The sequence below is a fragment of the Passer domesticus genome, chromosome 6 (assembly GCF_036417665.1).
Source record: "Passer domesticus isolate bPasDom1 chromosome 6, bPasDom1.hap1, whole genome shotgun sequence".
NCBI lineage: Eukaryota > Metazoa > Chordata > Aves > Passeriformes > Passeridae > Passer > Passer domesticus.
This window is the reverse complement of record NC_087479.1, coordinates 57,139,399-57,153,097: the sequence shown is the minus strand read 5'-3', so window position 1 is coordinate 57,153,097 and position 13,699 is coordinate 57,139,399. Positions and strand designations below refer to the sequence as shown.

The following is a 13,699-nucleotide window of genomic DNA, read 5'->3' as shown; positions in this document are numbered from 1 at the left end:
AATTGTGCCTTCCCTCGGTAATGGTAAGCCTGAAAAAAATCTTGTTCTGAATCTATTATTTATGTTGTATGCAGCAATATCTTACCTATCTCGTTCTGGACTCTGGAATATACTGCAGGCCAGCTAATCTTTACCCACCTGAACCTCCTAGGAATGGCAGTGGGAGGTTTTGACACATAGCAAAACATAACTGGCCTAAAAATCAGTGAAGAGAAACCATGGAATGCTCTCACAAGGACTCCATGGGACCCAATACGTTCATTTTGAAGCCTAAAATGCCTGGTTTAGATCTTAAATGTTGCTTCAAAGATGCATGGGTGAAAGCTGTAATCAAGGGGAAATGCAGCACCAATAATAGCACATTATTAAAAGTCAGCAATCCTCAATTGTCAGCACTGTAACAACTGAGTATCTTATTACTTCTACCTTCTCCTCCCATACACCAAATTTCCTCAATACTGACAAAGTGCATGTATTAATCATAGACTCTGAATGCTAAATGAAGCAGAAAAAAAAAATATATAAATTAGGTTGGTATTTCTTGAGGGCATCAGTAGAAAACACCGATTTCAAATAATTTTGATTAGAAAATTTTACTTCACAATCCTTTTCCAGATCACAGATATTCATAATTAAAAAGAGTATGGAATTGATGTCATGTCAGCTGTTTTGCCATCAGCATCACAGAGAAAGAGGAAACAATAAAATATGATGCAGAATTCACTCTCCCAATGATTGTCATTGAACTATTACATTAGTAAACATTCACAGTATGAAGTCTCTTTCAATATATCTCCAGCATATAAAGTAGTGCAAAAAAGCATTCCAGTCATTTTGCCTTTGCAGTCAGACCAGGTTTAACAATTCTCTTACTTCATTTCTTTCATTATTAGACAACAAATGCTGCAGTACCTCCAAAGAGAGTTATAAAAATAAACAATTTCTGGAGGGTCAACAGCCTTTTCAAAGTAAATTTCCAGTTAAAAACAAGCATTATAGATTTCAAGAAAAAAAAAATTAGATCTATCTTCTGTAGAATATCGTTTTACAATAAATTTACCGTTTCAAAAACAATGACTATGGTATCCAATGATTTATGGTAGCTGCTATTAAAGCACTGATAAATAGATAAATGACTACCAAACTTCATTGTTTCTTACATAGTAAATACCTCTGAATGCCAACTTTTACCACAGAGCTGTTATTAGTGATGTCGACAGTTCATGCACCCACTTTAAAACTGACTTGGTTTTAATAAATTTTTCAGCCTCATGTGCAAAACACTTGCATTCTAATAAAAATATAAAGTCTGAAAATTTATCAGAGCTAGCAATCCTTTCCTCAAGTTGTACCACTTACTTGATATGTAATACATGTTCAGCAATGCTTTTTATTTGTGTTTAACCATTAAATGGCATACTACTGTATGCTGCAGACTCTTGTTTGCATATTTCATTATTTTCACTGCACTCTTTAATGCATAAATATATTTGGAAACGCTCAAAACTACACATCAGTTTCCACAGAATTTGAATTTACACAGTTTTTCTTCTCTGACTCACTGCTATTCCCCGTGTCCTGACTTTTAGTCTCCTTTACACAAAGAGATTCTTTAACCCCTTCTTCCATCTCCAAATACTCTGATTTATCCTCTGTGGATGAAGATGATGCGCTCCTAAATTTCTTCAGTAAATTTGTTGGGAGGTAAGGGCAACTGACCGCATTTTGCATCATCTGCGTGTGCTCTTCGTTCTCAGTTTCTCTGTGGTAGAAATAGTTAAAATTGGAGACAATCACTGGCACTGGTAAAGCAATGGTTAACACTCCTGCAATGGCACACAGGGACCCAACTATCTTCCCACCCACGGTTATGGGTTTCATGTCCCCATAACCAACCGTAGTCATGGTCACTACGGCCCACCAGAAGGCATCTGGGATGCTTTGAAAATGGGTGGCAGGCTCGTCAGCTTCCGCAAAGTAAACAGCACTGGAAAACAAAATGACTCCGATAAAAAGGAAGAAGATGAGGAGGCCAAGTTCCCTCATGCTGGCCCTGAGCGTGTGACCCAGGATCTGCAAACCCTTGGAGTGCCTGGAGAGCTTGAAGATGCGAAACACCCTGACCAGACGGATGATCCTCAGGATGGCAAAGGACATGGCCTGCTGGCTGCCCTGCTCCTGCGCCAGGTCTGTGCCCAGGGTGATGAAGTAAGGCAAGATGGACACGATGTCTATGATGTTCATGACGTTCTTGAAGAAGTGTGCTTTGCTGGGACATGCAAAGCAGCGCACTGTAAACTCAAAGGAGAACCAGATGATGCACACGGTCTCTACAATGAAAAAAGGGTCATTGAAGATGGTGTGCTCCCCAGCGTCCAGGCGGAGAGACTCGTTGGAAAGCCCCTTCCCTAAGCTCAGGGACATGACGAATTCCTTGTCATCTCTGAACTCTGGTAAAGTCTCCAGACAAAAGATGACGATGGAGATCAAGATGACCAAGACAGATACAATGGCAATGCCTCTGGCTGGACTGGAGCTTTCTGGGTACTCAAACAGCAGCCAAACCTGCCTCTTAAACTCATTCTCCGGCAAAACCTTTTCCTCTTCCTCTTTGACAAAGCCTTCATCCTCCCTGAACTTGAGCATGGCCTCCTCCCCAAGCTGGTAGAACTTCACCTCCTCTGAGAAGATGTCAAAGGGTACATTGACCGGCCTCTTGAGCCGGCCACCGCTCTGGTAGTAGTAGAGGATGGCATCAAAGCTGGGCCGGTTCCTATCGAAGAAGTACTCGTTCCTGAGAGGATCGAAGTATCTCCCCCGCTTGGCCGGGTCCCCCAGCAGCGTCTCCGGGAACTGAGCTAAGGTCTTCAGCTGGGTCTCGAAGCGCAGGCCCGACACGTTGATCACCACGCGCTCACAGCACTCGTACTCGCTGTAGCGGACGGAGCCGTAAGCCCCGGGGCCTCCCCCGTCATCGGGTGGCTGGTCCGAATACGAAAACTCATCCTCCCCATAGTCATCGCTGTAGCAGAGCTTCCCTTCCTCCTCGTCGTCTTCATCCTCGTCTTCATCCTCCTCCTCCTCCTCGCTCAAGTCCTTCAGGATTCTCTCCTCAGAACCACTGAGCGGCAGCAGCTCGGAGCAGGGGAAGGAGGCCCCGCACTCCCTGCTCCCCAGGTGGTGGCTCCTCTTCTTGCCCTTCTTCCTCCTCTTGCCGCTCTGGCGGCGGGGCAGGCCGCCGCGCGAGGAGGAGGAGGCCCCGCGGGCCTGCTCCTGGTGGTAGTGGTGGTAGGGTCCCCCTCCGCCCGCCGCCCCACCTTCCACCGCCGCCGTGGCCGCCGCCACGGCCGCAGCCGCCGCCGCCCTGGACTGGGCCAGCCGCTCCCGCTCCCGGGCCCGCGCCTGGGCCGCGTAGCCATAGGGCATGTGGGTGTTGCAGCCCGAGCTGTCCGCGCTCACCATGGCGACCTCCATCCTGCAACTGCTTGTTTTTGTTTGTAAGTGCCCACCGTGAAGAGGTTCTGCGTTATTTACAGCGTCGTCGTAGCTTTCGACGGGAAGCTCAAAGCCATTTGTGTTTGGAGGACGGTCCCCTGCACGTCGAGCGTGGCAACGTGGCTGTAGCACTGGATCTGTACTTTGGAAAACCACAGAGCCACATTTTCCTGTTCTCCGGAATGTCTGACACAAACTACTGTTTTGCTAATGAGAAAAGATGAAATTCTCAGATTGGACCAGAGAACAGCTGAGACCTTGTTCTTCCATCCACCAAGCCCCTTTATTTTCATTTATCTCCTGCAGCCATCACAGCTGTATCTGATCAGAATCATGACTGCCTCGCAGACTATAAAGACTGCATTCCTCAGGAAAAAAAAAAAGCAAACCAAAGGGTACCTGCTCTCTGCAGATGGTTTTAGCTCATCATTGAAACCAAATGCAAATAGTGTCTTTACTCATTATTTGTGCCTGGTAATGCTTTGGCCTAGCAAACTTACTGTTTCATGTCATTACTTGGAGAGTTAAAGTTAATTCCAGCCATCACTCCATTTACACAGTGAGGAGGTCTTTGCAAATCCTTTCTTCAGCCTGTCAACAATGTCTCAAACCTGGGAGCAGCACCCAGGGCATCAGCAGCAGTGGTAAGAGGAGGAGGAGGCAGTGGAGGAGGAGGAGGAGGAGATGAAGACTGAGAAACTGGCTCTGAGGTCCCCATAGGACACAAGGGAGCGGATGGGTCACCCTTTGGTTATGGTCATGCAGAAGAAGCACTTAACCTGAGGCACATGCACAAACACACAAAAATAAACAAAACAAAAAGGGAAAAGATTGGATTGTTTTCCTAAAAGGTCACACCGATCAAATGAAACTGTGTCATCTATTACCATGGCATTCAAATCTTCTCCTGCCCACACTATTCACACTTCTACATTACACACACACCCACATCACATGCACAGAGATTTTGAACGACTCTGTGGGTAAGGATGTGGGTGGGTATGTCACATATATATAGAGACAGATACAAAATCCCCACCCATATAAGCACTTGCATCCATACACAAACATATGCATGCTTCTGAAACACCAACACTAATAAAAATACTGCAACACGCGATGCATTCAGGTCTTTGAGCACATACGTAAGAGATACATCTACATATATCCACAGGAAACATTAAAGAATAAATTTATCTAGACAAAGAGCTTTTGTTGTATTTTCAGAAACACATTAGATGCGGGAATGTTACATTTTAACCTACAGCAGAATTGTGTTTCGATCACATTGAACATCTCGCTGGATTTAATTTGGAAACGGGCACATACGATGCTCAGCCAAGTGAAAATACCGTGATATGTCAAGAAAACAACTGCAGGTGCACTGAAGCAACATCTACATGCAAGGACACACACAAAAAAATACACAGCCCCTCACACCCCCCTTTGAAACAGAACCTATTGCCACATCTATTAATACACGAGACAAGGTGAGCACTATTAAATGACGTTATTTTTGAAATCGTACCTACGTGTCATGCAGAAAAAGATCCTAAAAACGCCGTTATACTTACTGATCCTAGGCAGAGAAATAGCAGCGCTGCTCCCGCTGGTGTAGGGACCAGGCGACAGCAGCGCTGAGGGGCTGTGCCGGCTGATCCACACTCGCAGGTGGCCGCGGTCAGTGCGCACCACAGGTTGGCGAGTTATTTCTGCCCCTTCCAGCCGGGAGCCGGGCGAGCGAGCCGGGGACGCGGCCGGGGCTGGGGGCACCGGGCACCGCCACAGCCGCTCGCCTCGGCATCGGCCACAGGGCAGCGAGCCAGGGTCTCGTCCCCACGGGGCAAACCGAGGCGGTGTGCGTGTGCTGGTGGTGTGCGAGGCGGAACGCAGGGGCAGGCGCGGTGGCCGGGCTCCGCGAGCGCGGCCCCGGCGGCAGCTCGGGAAGTCAGCGCCGGCTCCCCCGTGCGCGGAGCGCGGCTCCGGCGGCGGCACCGCGGGGCTGCCTGCGAGCGGCGCCTGCCCCCGCCACGTCCGGGGCTCAGCCGGCTGCCGCCCGCTCCATCCACTTGTTGGGCGGTCCTGCTCGGGGGGACGCGGCCGAGGAGCCGCGGGGCGCAGACCGCGGGCGTGCTGGCGGCCGAGGGTGCCGGGAGATAACCGGGAGATGGTCGATGGGAGCCGGGCCAGCCCGCGGCACCGCGCCCCCGGCGCTCCGAGAGCCGGCCCTGTTGCTCCGGAGCCGCCGCCCGCCGCTGCCGCCGCTCCCGGCCCGCCGCCGGCCCCTGGCGGCCGCCGCCCGCACTGCGCCGCGCACGGCTCGGCTCGGCTCGGCACGGCACGGCTGCTGCCCCCGCCTCGCCCCCCGCGTCCTGTTAACGCCGTAATGCTCGCGGTCGATGTGGCCGCGCCGGCGAAGCTGTCCGCCCGCAGCGATGCCGCCAGCACCGGCCTCTGCTCCCCTGGGCGTGCCCTGAAGAGAAACGCCTGCTTGAGGGTCGCTCCGATCCGCGTTCCGACAGGGTCCAACAGAGTCCAAAGCCAAGCCCCGATCAAATTTCCCAGGAGAAGAGGAGAGGCGGCCGCACCTCCTCGCCGCTGCCTCGCCCGGCCCCGAGCCCCCCGGCAGGACGAGCCAACATTGCCTCTGCTCCCGCAGCCATCTCGCACATGGAGCCAAATCAGCTTTCACTCCCAATTCTGAACAGAAAGCCGATCCTAGTTCATGGCTAGAGGGTACCGTGGTGTGTTGGGCAGAGGTAACACCTCAAATGGCTGCAAGAGATTCCCTGTCCCCGCTGCAGCACGGGCAGGGTATAGACTGGCTGCTCCTTTTGCACCTAGAGAATCGCAGTGTGGCACATTCCACTCTCTGTAAATGAGGGCTGTGAAAATGCAGCTTGGCCATATTTGACGCTACACCTCCAACTCTACCCTCTCAGTACAAACTGTGGGCACTCCTGCTTCCCCTCGTGGAGAAAGAAAAGACTGGATCGAGAAGAAATCCAAGGCAGCGCTCGCACCGGATTCTTTGCCTCAAGGTGTTTGCAGCTGGAAACAAATCCAACATGTGCAGCAAGTGGGTTGGGCATTTCTTTCATTGCCTAGGTCCTCCTCCACAGAGAAGCCAAGAGAGCCTGGTGGCTATTTCTCTTTAGATCCCCAGCAGCACTACCCACATTATCCATGCACTTCTGTGTCTCTGCTGCCTACACCAGTTACTTACTGCCCATACCCTTCCATCCCACTCAGGTCAGTGCCTGACCTATTACTATGTAGGGGAGCATGGGGAATCAGCCAGATGAACATGCTGAATGTCAGGCACCAAGTCTTGCCAACAGAACAGTGAAACTTATAAATAGCAGCCAGAGCTAACCGTTTTTTCAACATTCACAATACTTCAGGTTCTATAGTCAATGTAAAGTGGAAAATATAGATTAAATCACTAATGTCATCCCAAACACCATGACAATGCAATGTCTTCTGCCAGCACAAAAGCAGTCCAAAATTTGGGTACTCTTGTATGCATCTAAAAACTCATTTCCAATACCAAAACCCAGATTCTTCTGTAACCTGGCACAGGAGCATACCAAAGTCAGGAGCATATCAAACCCCTGCCATCACTTCAGCACAAGGACATGTATGAAGCCATAAAAATACCAGAGTTATCATAGGTAAACTTATTGAATCATTAGGAGCACCTAGACTCACTCCTTCATCAGTAAAGTTTAATTCTAGGGGCATTTTCCAGAGCTCAGTCCCTTCATTCTCTAACAAGTCTTATGCTGCTTTTTATCAGTAGGATTTGAACACCCTTCTGTTTCTTTTTTGAGATGTTTCAAGGATTTGGGGCAAAAGATAACTGCTTATTTAGCTTTTCCTTCTCTTTCAAAATCTCAGATGCATTGTCTTGTCATCTTTCATTTCTAAAATGAAAAATTCAGGGGACATGTGAGGGAAAAAGACAAGTAGAGACAGACCAATCACTTTGGCAGTCCTTTTTGAGCACTGTTATTCTTTCTGTAAAGCATGTTCTTGAGCAAAGGTAAACAAATTGTGGTCTGTGATTCCATGCACATATGATACACACATAACTGACAATGGGAGAAGCAGAACAGCTTTTTTGTGCTGTTTTAAATCCATTCTAATGTAATAGGGATCACGTAACCACATGCAATTCAATCTAGCTCAGGGGTCTAACTTGATCCAATTTTTAACTGTTTTAAAAGCAAAAAACAAGCTTTGAGTATTTGCAGATAAATACTGTGGCTCATTTCATTCAGCTTTGTATTTTTATAGTGTTCAAAGAATAATTTTTATTTAAGAGCTTTTACACTTCCTCTGCTCCTTCACATTGATAAGGGACAATATTATTGGTAGAACAAAGAGAGAATACCTACACATCACTATCTTTGACAGAAATGTTGTGTCATTGTAAAGGATCTCTAATGTATGCCGCCACACAGATTTGTCCTGTTTTACAGTGATGTAGCTGAGAAACATGCATCACTGCTTAGCTATGAAAAAATGCACAACCATTTAATACATTTCCATGCAAAGAGAACATGAGGTTTACACAGCTTCATTTATGTTTCTATGCCCAATATTAATTTATGCTGCAATTCACACTGGCAGGGTCTGGCCACAGTCCAACCCTCACCTCCCTGCTGTAGTCTCTGCAGTGAATAAGACTGAGCTACAGCTCAGTACTTACTGCACTTCCAGACCATGAATTATTCTACTTCCCTTTCAACTTTCTCTTTTTGCTCTTCTGCTCTTTCCTAGGCTTGCTTCACTGTTATTTCTATTCTCCTCTCAAGGTGAGATTGGGGCCTCCTTTCAAAACAAGCAAAACGTTGCAGCAGTGGGAACTTGGGATGATCAGGCGAAAAGGCTGTGGTCACTACAGCATTTCAGATGTGCTGAAACATGATTCAGAACTTGCATTTCCCCCTCTTCTCAGCTGTTTACAGTGCCAGAGACCCTGAGGTACCAAAGTAGCAGTGAATTCTTACCTCCACAAATAAGTTTTGTCTCCCAGCAGTTGTGTCACTTCAGGAAGTTCATATTTTATTCATATTTTACTAACTAGGCTCTGTAAGACTCCCCTGTCAAAGAATCTGGCTCAAGTACTCTTCTTTTGAATAAGACTGGCAGTGTTTAATGAGACACTTGGCAGACTAAAATACAGCCTCTCCTCAGCCAGTTCTTCCACACAACCTGTATGAAAAGCACATCTGTTCATTCCTTGTGCTTCAGCAGGCTAACCTAAGGAAGCTGATGCTCCAGAGAAAAGCAGCCCTTTCATATTTTTTTCAGGAAAGTTTGCAAAACTGTGGCCACTCACCACTGAGTTTAGGATGAACAGCAGTAAAAACTGATGGTATTTTTACTTGGAGAATGATTTCTTGTAGCAGAGTATGGATTTACTCAGAAAACAGGATAAAAATATCACGTATGTTCTATTTTTGGACCTGAATATTTCTCCATTCATTCTGAGCAGACAGGGGCTCATCTCAAGTCTATTCTGAAAAATTACAATAGTGGGGAAAAAAAAATAATAATAAGGGTAGTCTGGACAGAAAGTTTCTAAATGAGGAACCGGATTTCCAAGATACCCACAGCCACATCAATCATAATGCTGATATCCTTTTCCTATCCAGTGTAACAGGGGTTATTTATCACCCTTTTTTTTTTTTTCTCTCCCCTAATAATTTGGTTTTAGCTGAAATGGAAGAACCTGGATCACGCACTGTGCCTTGTTACAGATATGCCAAGTAGTAGTGAGAAGGGTGGATCTACAGTCTGGAAACTGTTATTTTAATTAAATCATGAAGGAGATGAATTAGTTTCACAGAATTACTTAAATTACCATGTCATTGGATTTGCTCTATTTCTGCATTTAAGAATAAATGTATTATTCTGAATACCCAATTTTCCAACTATGCTGACAGAAAGCATAATGATTACAAAACCTGAAAATATCAGATGCTACTAAAAATCCCTGTTTGCATACATTTTTGTCCAGATCAGAAAACATTATGAGGGCATAGTAGACTTATTTCTCCCTGGGATTTTATAGGGAATATTCTGGAGAAAAATCAGATAGTAGGATAGTAATTAATGTAAATTTGCATTATGAAGTTAACCGTGACTCAAGGAGCAACTGAAAAGAAACATATGTATGACAAGATATTGTCAAAATATCTCAAAAATATTCCTGTTAAAATACATAGGAGTTGTTAGATGGAAGTTCAGGCCTCTCATGCTCCAGGAATGTGCAGTAGCAAGCTGTTATGTGAAGAAGCATGTAAATAAAGGAAATTTAGATGTCAAGTATGGCATCAAACATGGCTCACATATATATTTGTAGGTTAAAAAAATGACATTTCTGTGAAATTCCACAAGATAGATGATGGTAAATTTCTAGTAAATATGTTTTTATGATTCCTGTTTAAGAAATAGCTATGAATGGAAGACATGGATGAGGGAACTGTAGGACCAGACTAAAAGTAGAGATACACCATTGTAGTTGTAGCACTCCAAACCATACTAGAAGGCTCTACTTACACTATTGTTAGACAAATTAGATTATAAAAATAAATTCGCTGGACTAAGATTTCCTGCTGAAGATTCAGGGCTGTAGCTGCAGGAGGTACACAGATGTCTTGGTTCATAAGTTGATGGCAGTCAGATGTAGCTTCCAGATGAATCTCTGGGTCAGAACCAGCTCAGTCTGCCCTGGCATCATTTTGTCACTGCTGACAAATGCAGAACAGCCAGGAGAGACTCCAGATGAGGGTGGTGAGGAGAGAAGCAGCCACCAGACCTCACAGCTTGAAGTAGATCAGCAGAGGGAGGACCACAGGCATTTCCCTTTGATGTTTAAAGGTGTGCGAGAGGTGATGCTTTCATGCCACCCTGGCTCTGAAGGATCATTCTTCTCTTGCTATAATAAGAATGCAGAAAATTGCTCCACGTTTTAAGAGGAAACTCCTTCTGCTGGGTCTGAGTTGGTGACATGGAGCAGAACTGTCAAAATATTCAGAAAACCAGGCAAAAGTCTGATTCCACTTTTTTCCAAAATATGCAAACAAAAATTCTGGAGGAATGTGTGTGGATTTTTAACCAGTCTTGCATATCTGAGAAAATATAAGAAATTTTTAATAAGGAGGACTATGTTGACAAAAACTAGAATCTATTAAATCCTGTTCTTAATGCTTCAGAATGAGATTCACATGGGAGCTGGATGTCTGTAAGTTTAAGTGCCATGTATATTGATCCAAACAAACTGTTGTTCCAATAAATTATACTTCCATGTAGTTTATTAAACCTCTCTATTTTGGAGATATTGTTGTATGATCTCAGGGATGCATTAAGCACAGAGTTAACAGAGAAAAAGATGTTCACAGCTTGAATAAACACATAGGATTAACCAACTTTAGCAGAGTGCAACTACTATACAAAGTTGGAGAAAAAAATGATTTAAGATTATTAAATAAAATAAATATTCTTGTGGCCAATTTTGAACTAGCAAACAGTACAGAAAAAAACCTATAATAGCCTTTATTGTGGTGTGCTACAAGGTAAACAAATAATTGTGGTTCTTTTCAGTGTGACATGTACTGAGGAAAACCTTTCCAGAATGGAAGTGCCCTTTCTAGAGTATTGTCATTGGTCTGGGCTCCAGGGACTAGCTGGGAAAAAAGAAGTTAAAATAGGTAGCACAAAAGCAATATAAAAATTGCTTTAACACTGATGCAGAAATTGAGTTACTAAAAATACTTTTAAAATTACCCTTTTGAAGAAGACCTGCACTTCAGAGCATTGAGGATCATTTACAGTAATGCTTGAGAGGGCTGAGGTGCAGTTGATGCAAGGAAATATTAAACTCTGTATGTTGGATGAAGCCTTTCCTCCAGAGGGAAGAGGAAATGGCGTTCTGGAAATCACAGGCTGCCTTCCCTCACGCTCACACAGAGCTGCCACAGGCAGGGGAGGGACAATTTGTCTGTCTGTCTGTGCACAAGGCAGGTAAAGCTGTGAGATATTTGCTGTCATAGCATCATTAGGCTAAAAAGTCATCCAAATAAATAATTTGCATACGCAGATCAGAAATAACCTGTAGAGAGCTGATTTTTTTTTTTTTTTTTTGTACACTGGTGGCAGAGGAACTCCTGGAAAACCCCTGGTTAATATTAGTTAAGTTCTACCCTGTTCCTGTCCCAGGTCAGTAGAGCTTCCACATCAACCTCTAAATTTAGAGAACTCTTGTGGTTCTCAGCTTCAGAGTACTACAGCAAATTTGCTCCCATCTGCCAGTGTGGCAACTCTCACTGTGTTATTATGTGCCCCTGGGCACTGCTTAACTATTGTTGAACATGAGCAGGGACAAGAGTTTCCATAGGGAGATCAAAAGCCACACCATTTGTAGTTTTTATGAATACAATTATCATTTTTATGAGGTCCTGAGAACTGAATTAAACTTAGCTACTTTAAAAATTGGGCATTATACCTGTCAGAAGCCTGTGTCAGAAATTAGAACGTGGAAATTACAGCCCAAGAGTTCATCTTGGCATGTAAGCCCAAGGTTGAAAGCCTTAGTGAAGTGAGTTGTTAAACTCAGAGTTTTAACTGGACTTAATGGTCCAGGTGCTTCAGATCTTTCAGGCTGACATGGATTAATTCCTTCCCTCAATTGAAGTCAAGAGCTTCAGTGAATTGTTCAAGACTAGGCCTGTGTAGCTAATTAGTTGGAACTGGAGCCTTCAACAGCCTGCTCTGTGTTTAGGAATGGCTCACCACATTCCCCATGGGGCACTCTAGAAAAGGCACATTAAACAACGAGCCACCTACCTCCCACCTAAAGCCAACAGGAATAGAGTTGAACTTTCGTTTTTGTCAGTATTCTTCTCCATACCCATTAACTAACAGAGCCTAATGCCAACGAATTTGGTGAGGTTTCTGGGGAGCTCGAGAAGAACACTAAATCCCCCTCTGCTGGGCTCACAGATCCCCTTACCCAACTCTAAACAGTAAATAATTAATAAATAAAACAGCACTAAACAATGCTCTCCTTATGAGCACAGAGCCTCTCACAGGGGATTGTTGGTGTGTCAGCTGTGAAAGCCTCCTCTGCAGGGGCTGGGAGCTCAAAATTCACCCCACTTCTCTCACCACACCCTGAAATGGAATAAACACTGAATATTGCTCACACTGACAGCACAGCACTTCCTAACCACAAGTAGAAATAACTGGAGAGCGAAACCATTCCCTAAACAGCAACAACAACAAAACCCCACCACACTCACAGGCTGCTGTATCACGGTCCTTCTAATCTGTTGAACACCCGCTCTCAGGTAAAGTAATTTTCGTTATAAATTAATAGTAGTAAATTAATTAATAAATTAGTAGTAAATATTAGTAACACTATCATAATACTACAGTAAATAGTAGTAAATAAATTAGTAATATGTTAATTAATTATAGTTAGAAAATAAATAAATAAATGCTAACAACAGGCACAGACCCCCTTCTGGTTAAAATGGCCCTCACGAGGCAAATTCCTGTTCAGGGATGTTCATTGGGAGCTTTAATAAGGCAAAAGAGAACTAATGTATTATGATATTGTTATATACATATTATAGATGTTAAATATATAATGTATATAATATATATAATGTATAATGTATAATCCAGTACATCTTTTCACCAGGACAGGCTTTTCATCCTTTCTGGCATGCACACTTCAGGAAGTCAGCTTCAGATATTCTTGGGGAGATTTTTAGAAAGTAATAGCTCTTATTTTTTTCCTTTCCTGAAGAACAATGAGGAATGCTAAGTTTTTCCCGACACTTACCTGACCCAGAGAAGGAAAATTTGAGTGTAGTGCTGATGAGGGTGCTCCAGAGGCCAAGGCTCTCTCTTCAGCCATAGTCAAACAATGAAAAAAACATTCAGTTCTATTTCTGGGCACTTCTGTTAGGTGAGAAGGTTCTGCAGTTATTATTTCCTGTATCCTGGATGTGCTTGTACAACTCCCTTACACCTCAGTAAGAGAACTGTATTCACCAATGCTGCCACTGCTCATAGCACTGAAACTAAGCAGAGAAAATGAAGCTACTTTCTTTATAAGCTGATTTTCTTGTGAGTCATTAACATCAGGAGCTCAAAATCTGCCCAGATTCATCCGCTTCAATAAGTT

The 13,699-nt window shown here is 44.5% G+C and overlaps 1 protein-coding gene and 1 long non-coding RNA gene across 7 annotated transcripts in view; both read right to left on the bottom strand.

The window, feature by feature from the left end:
* Nucleotides 1-574: 574 nt before the first annotated feature.
* KCNA4 (potassium voltage-gated channel subfamily A member 4) lies at nucleotides 575-4,274 on the bottom strand. The gene has a single exon (XM_064426036.1). It carries the CDS (start codon nucleotides 3,472-3,474, stop codon nucleotides 1,507-1,509), a length of 1,968 nt encoding a protein of 655 aa, XP_064282106.1. The 5' UTR covers nucleotides 3,475-4,274; the 3' UTR covers nucleotides 575-1,506.
* Nucleotides 4,275-6,115: 1,841 nt separating this feature from the next.
* The window catches only part of LOC135303846 (uncharacterized), a 69,784-nt gene continuing 62,200 nt past the window's right edge, over nucleotides 6,116-13,699 (bottom strand). For all 6 annotated transcript variants that reach the window (XR_010365237.1, XR_010365238.1, XR_010365239.1 and 3 more), the window contains 2 exons: nucleotides 13,355-13,595; nucleotides 6,116-10,637 (listed from right to left, as the gene is read on the bottom strand). This is a non-coding gene — a long non-coding RNA (uncharacterized LOC135303846). The remainder of the gene's footprint in view (nucleotides 10,638-13,354; nucleotides 13,596-13,699) is intronic.

Coding starts and splice junctions, on each gene's coding strand:
- KCNA4 (XM_064426036.1), bottom strand. CDS start 3,474: ATGGAGGTCGCCATGGTGAGCGCGGACAGCTCGGGCTGCAACACCCAC.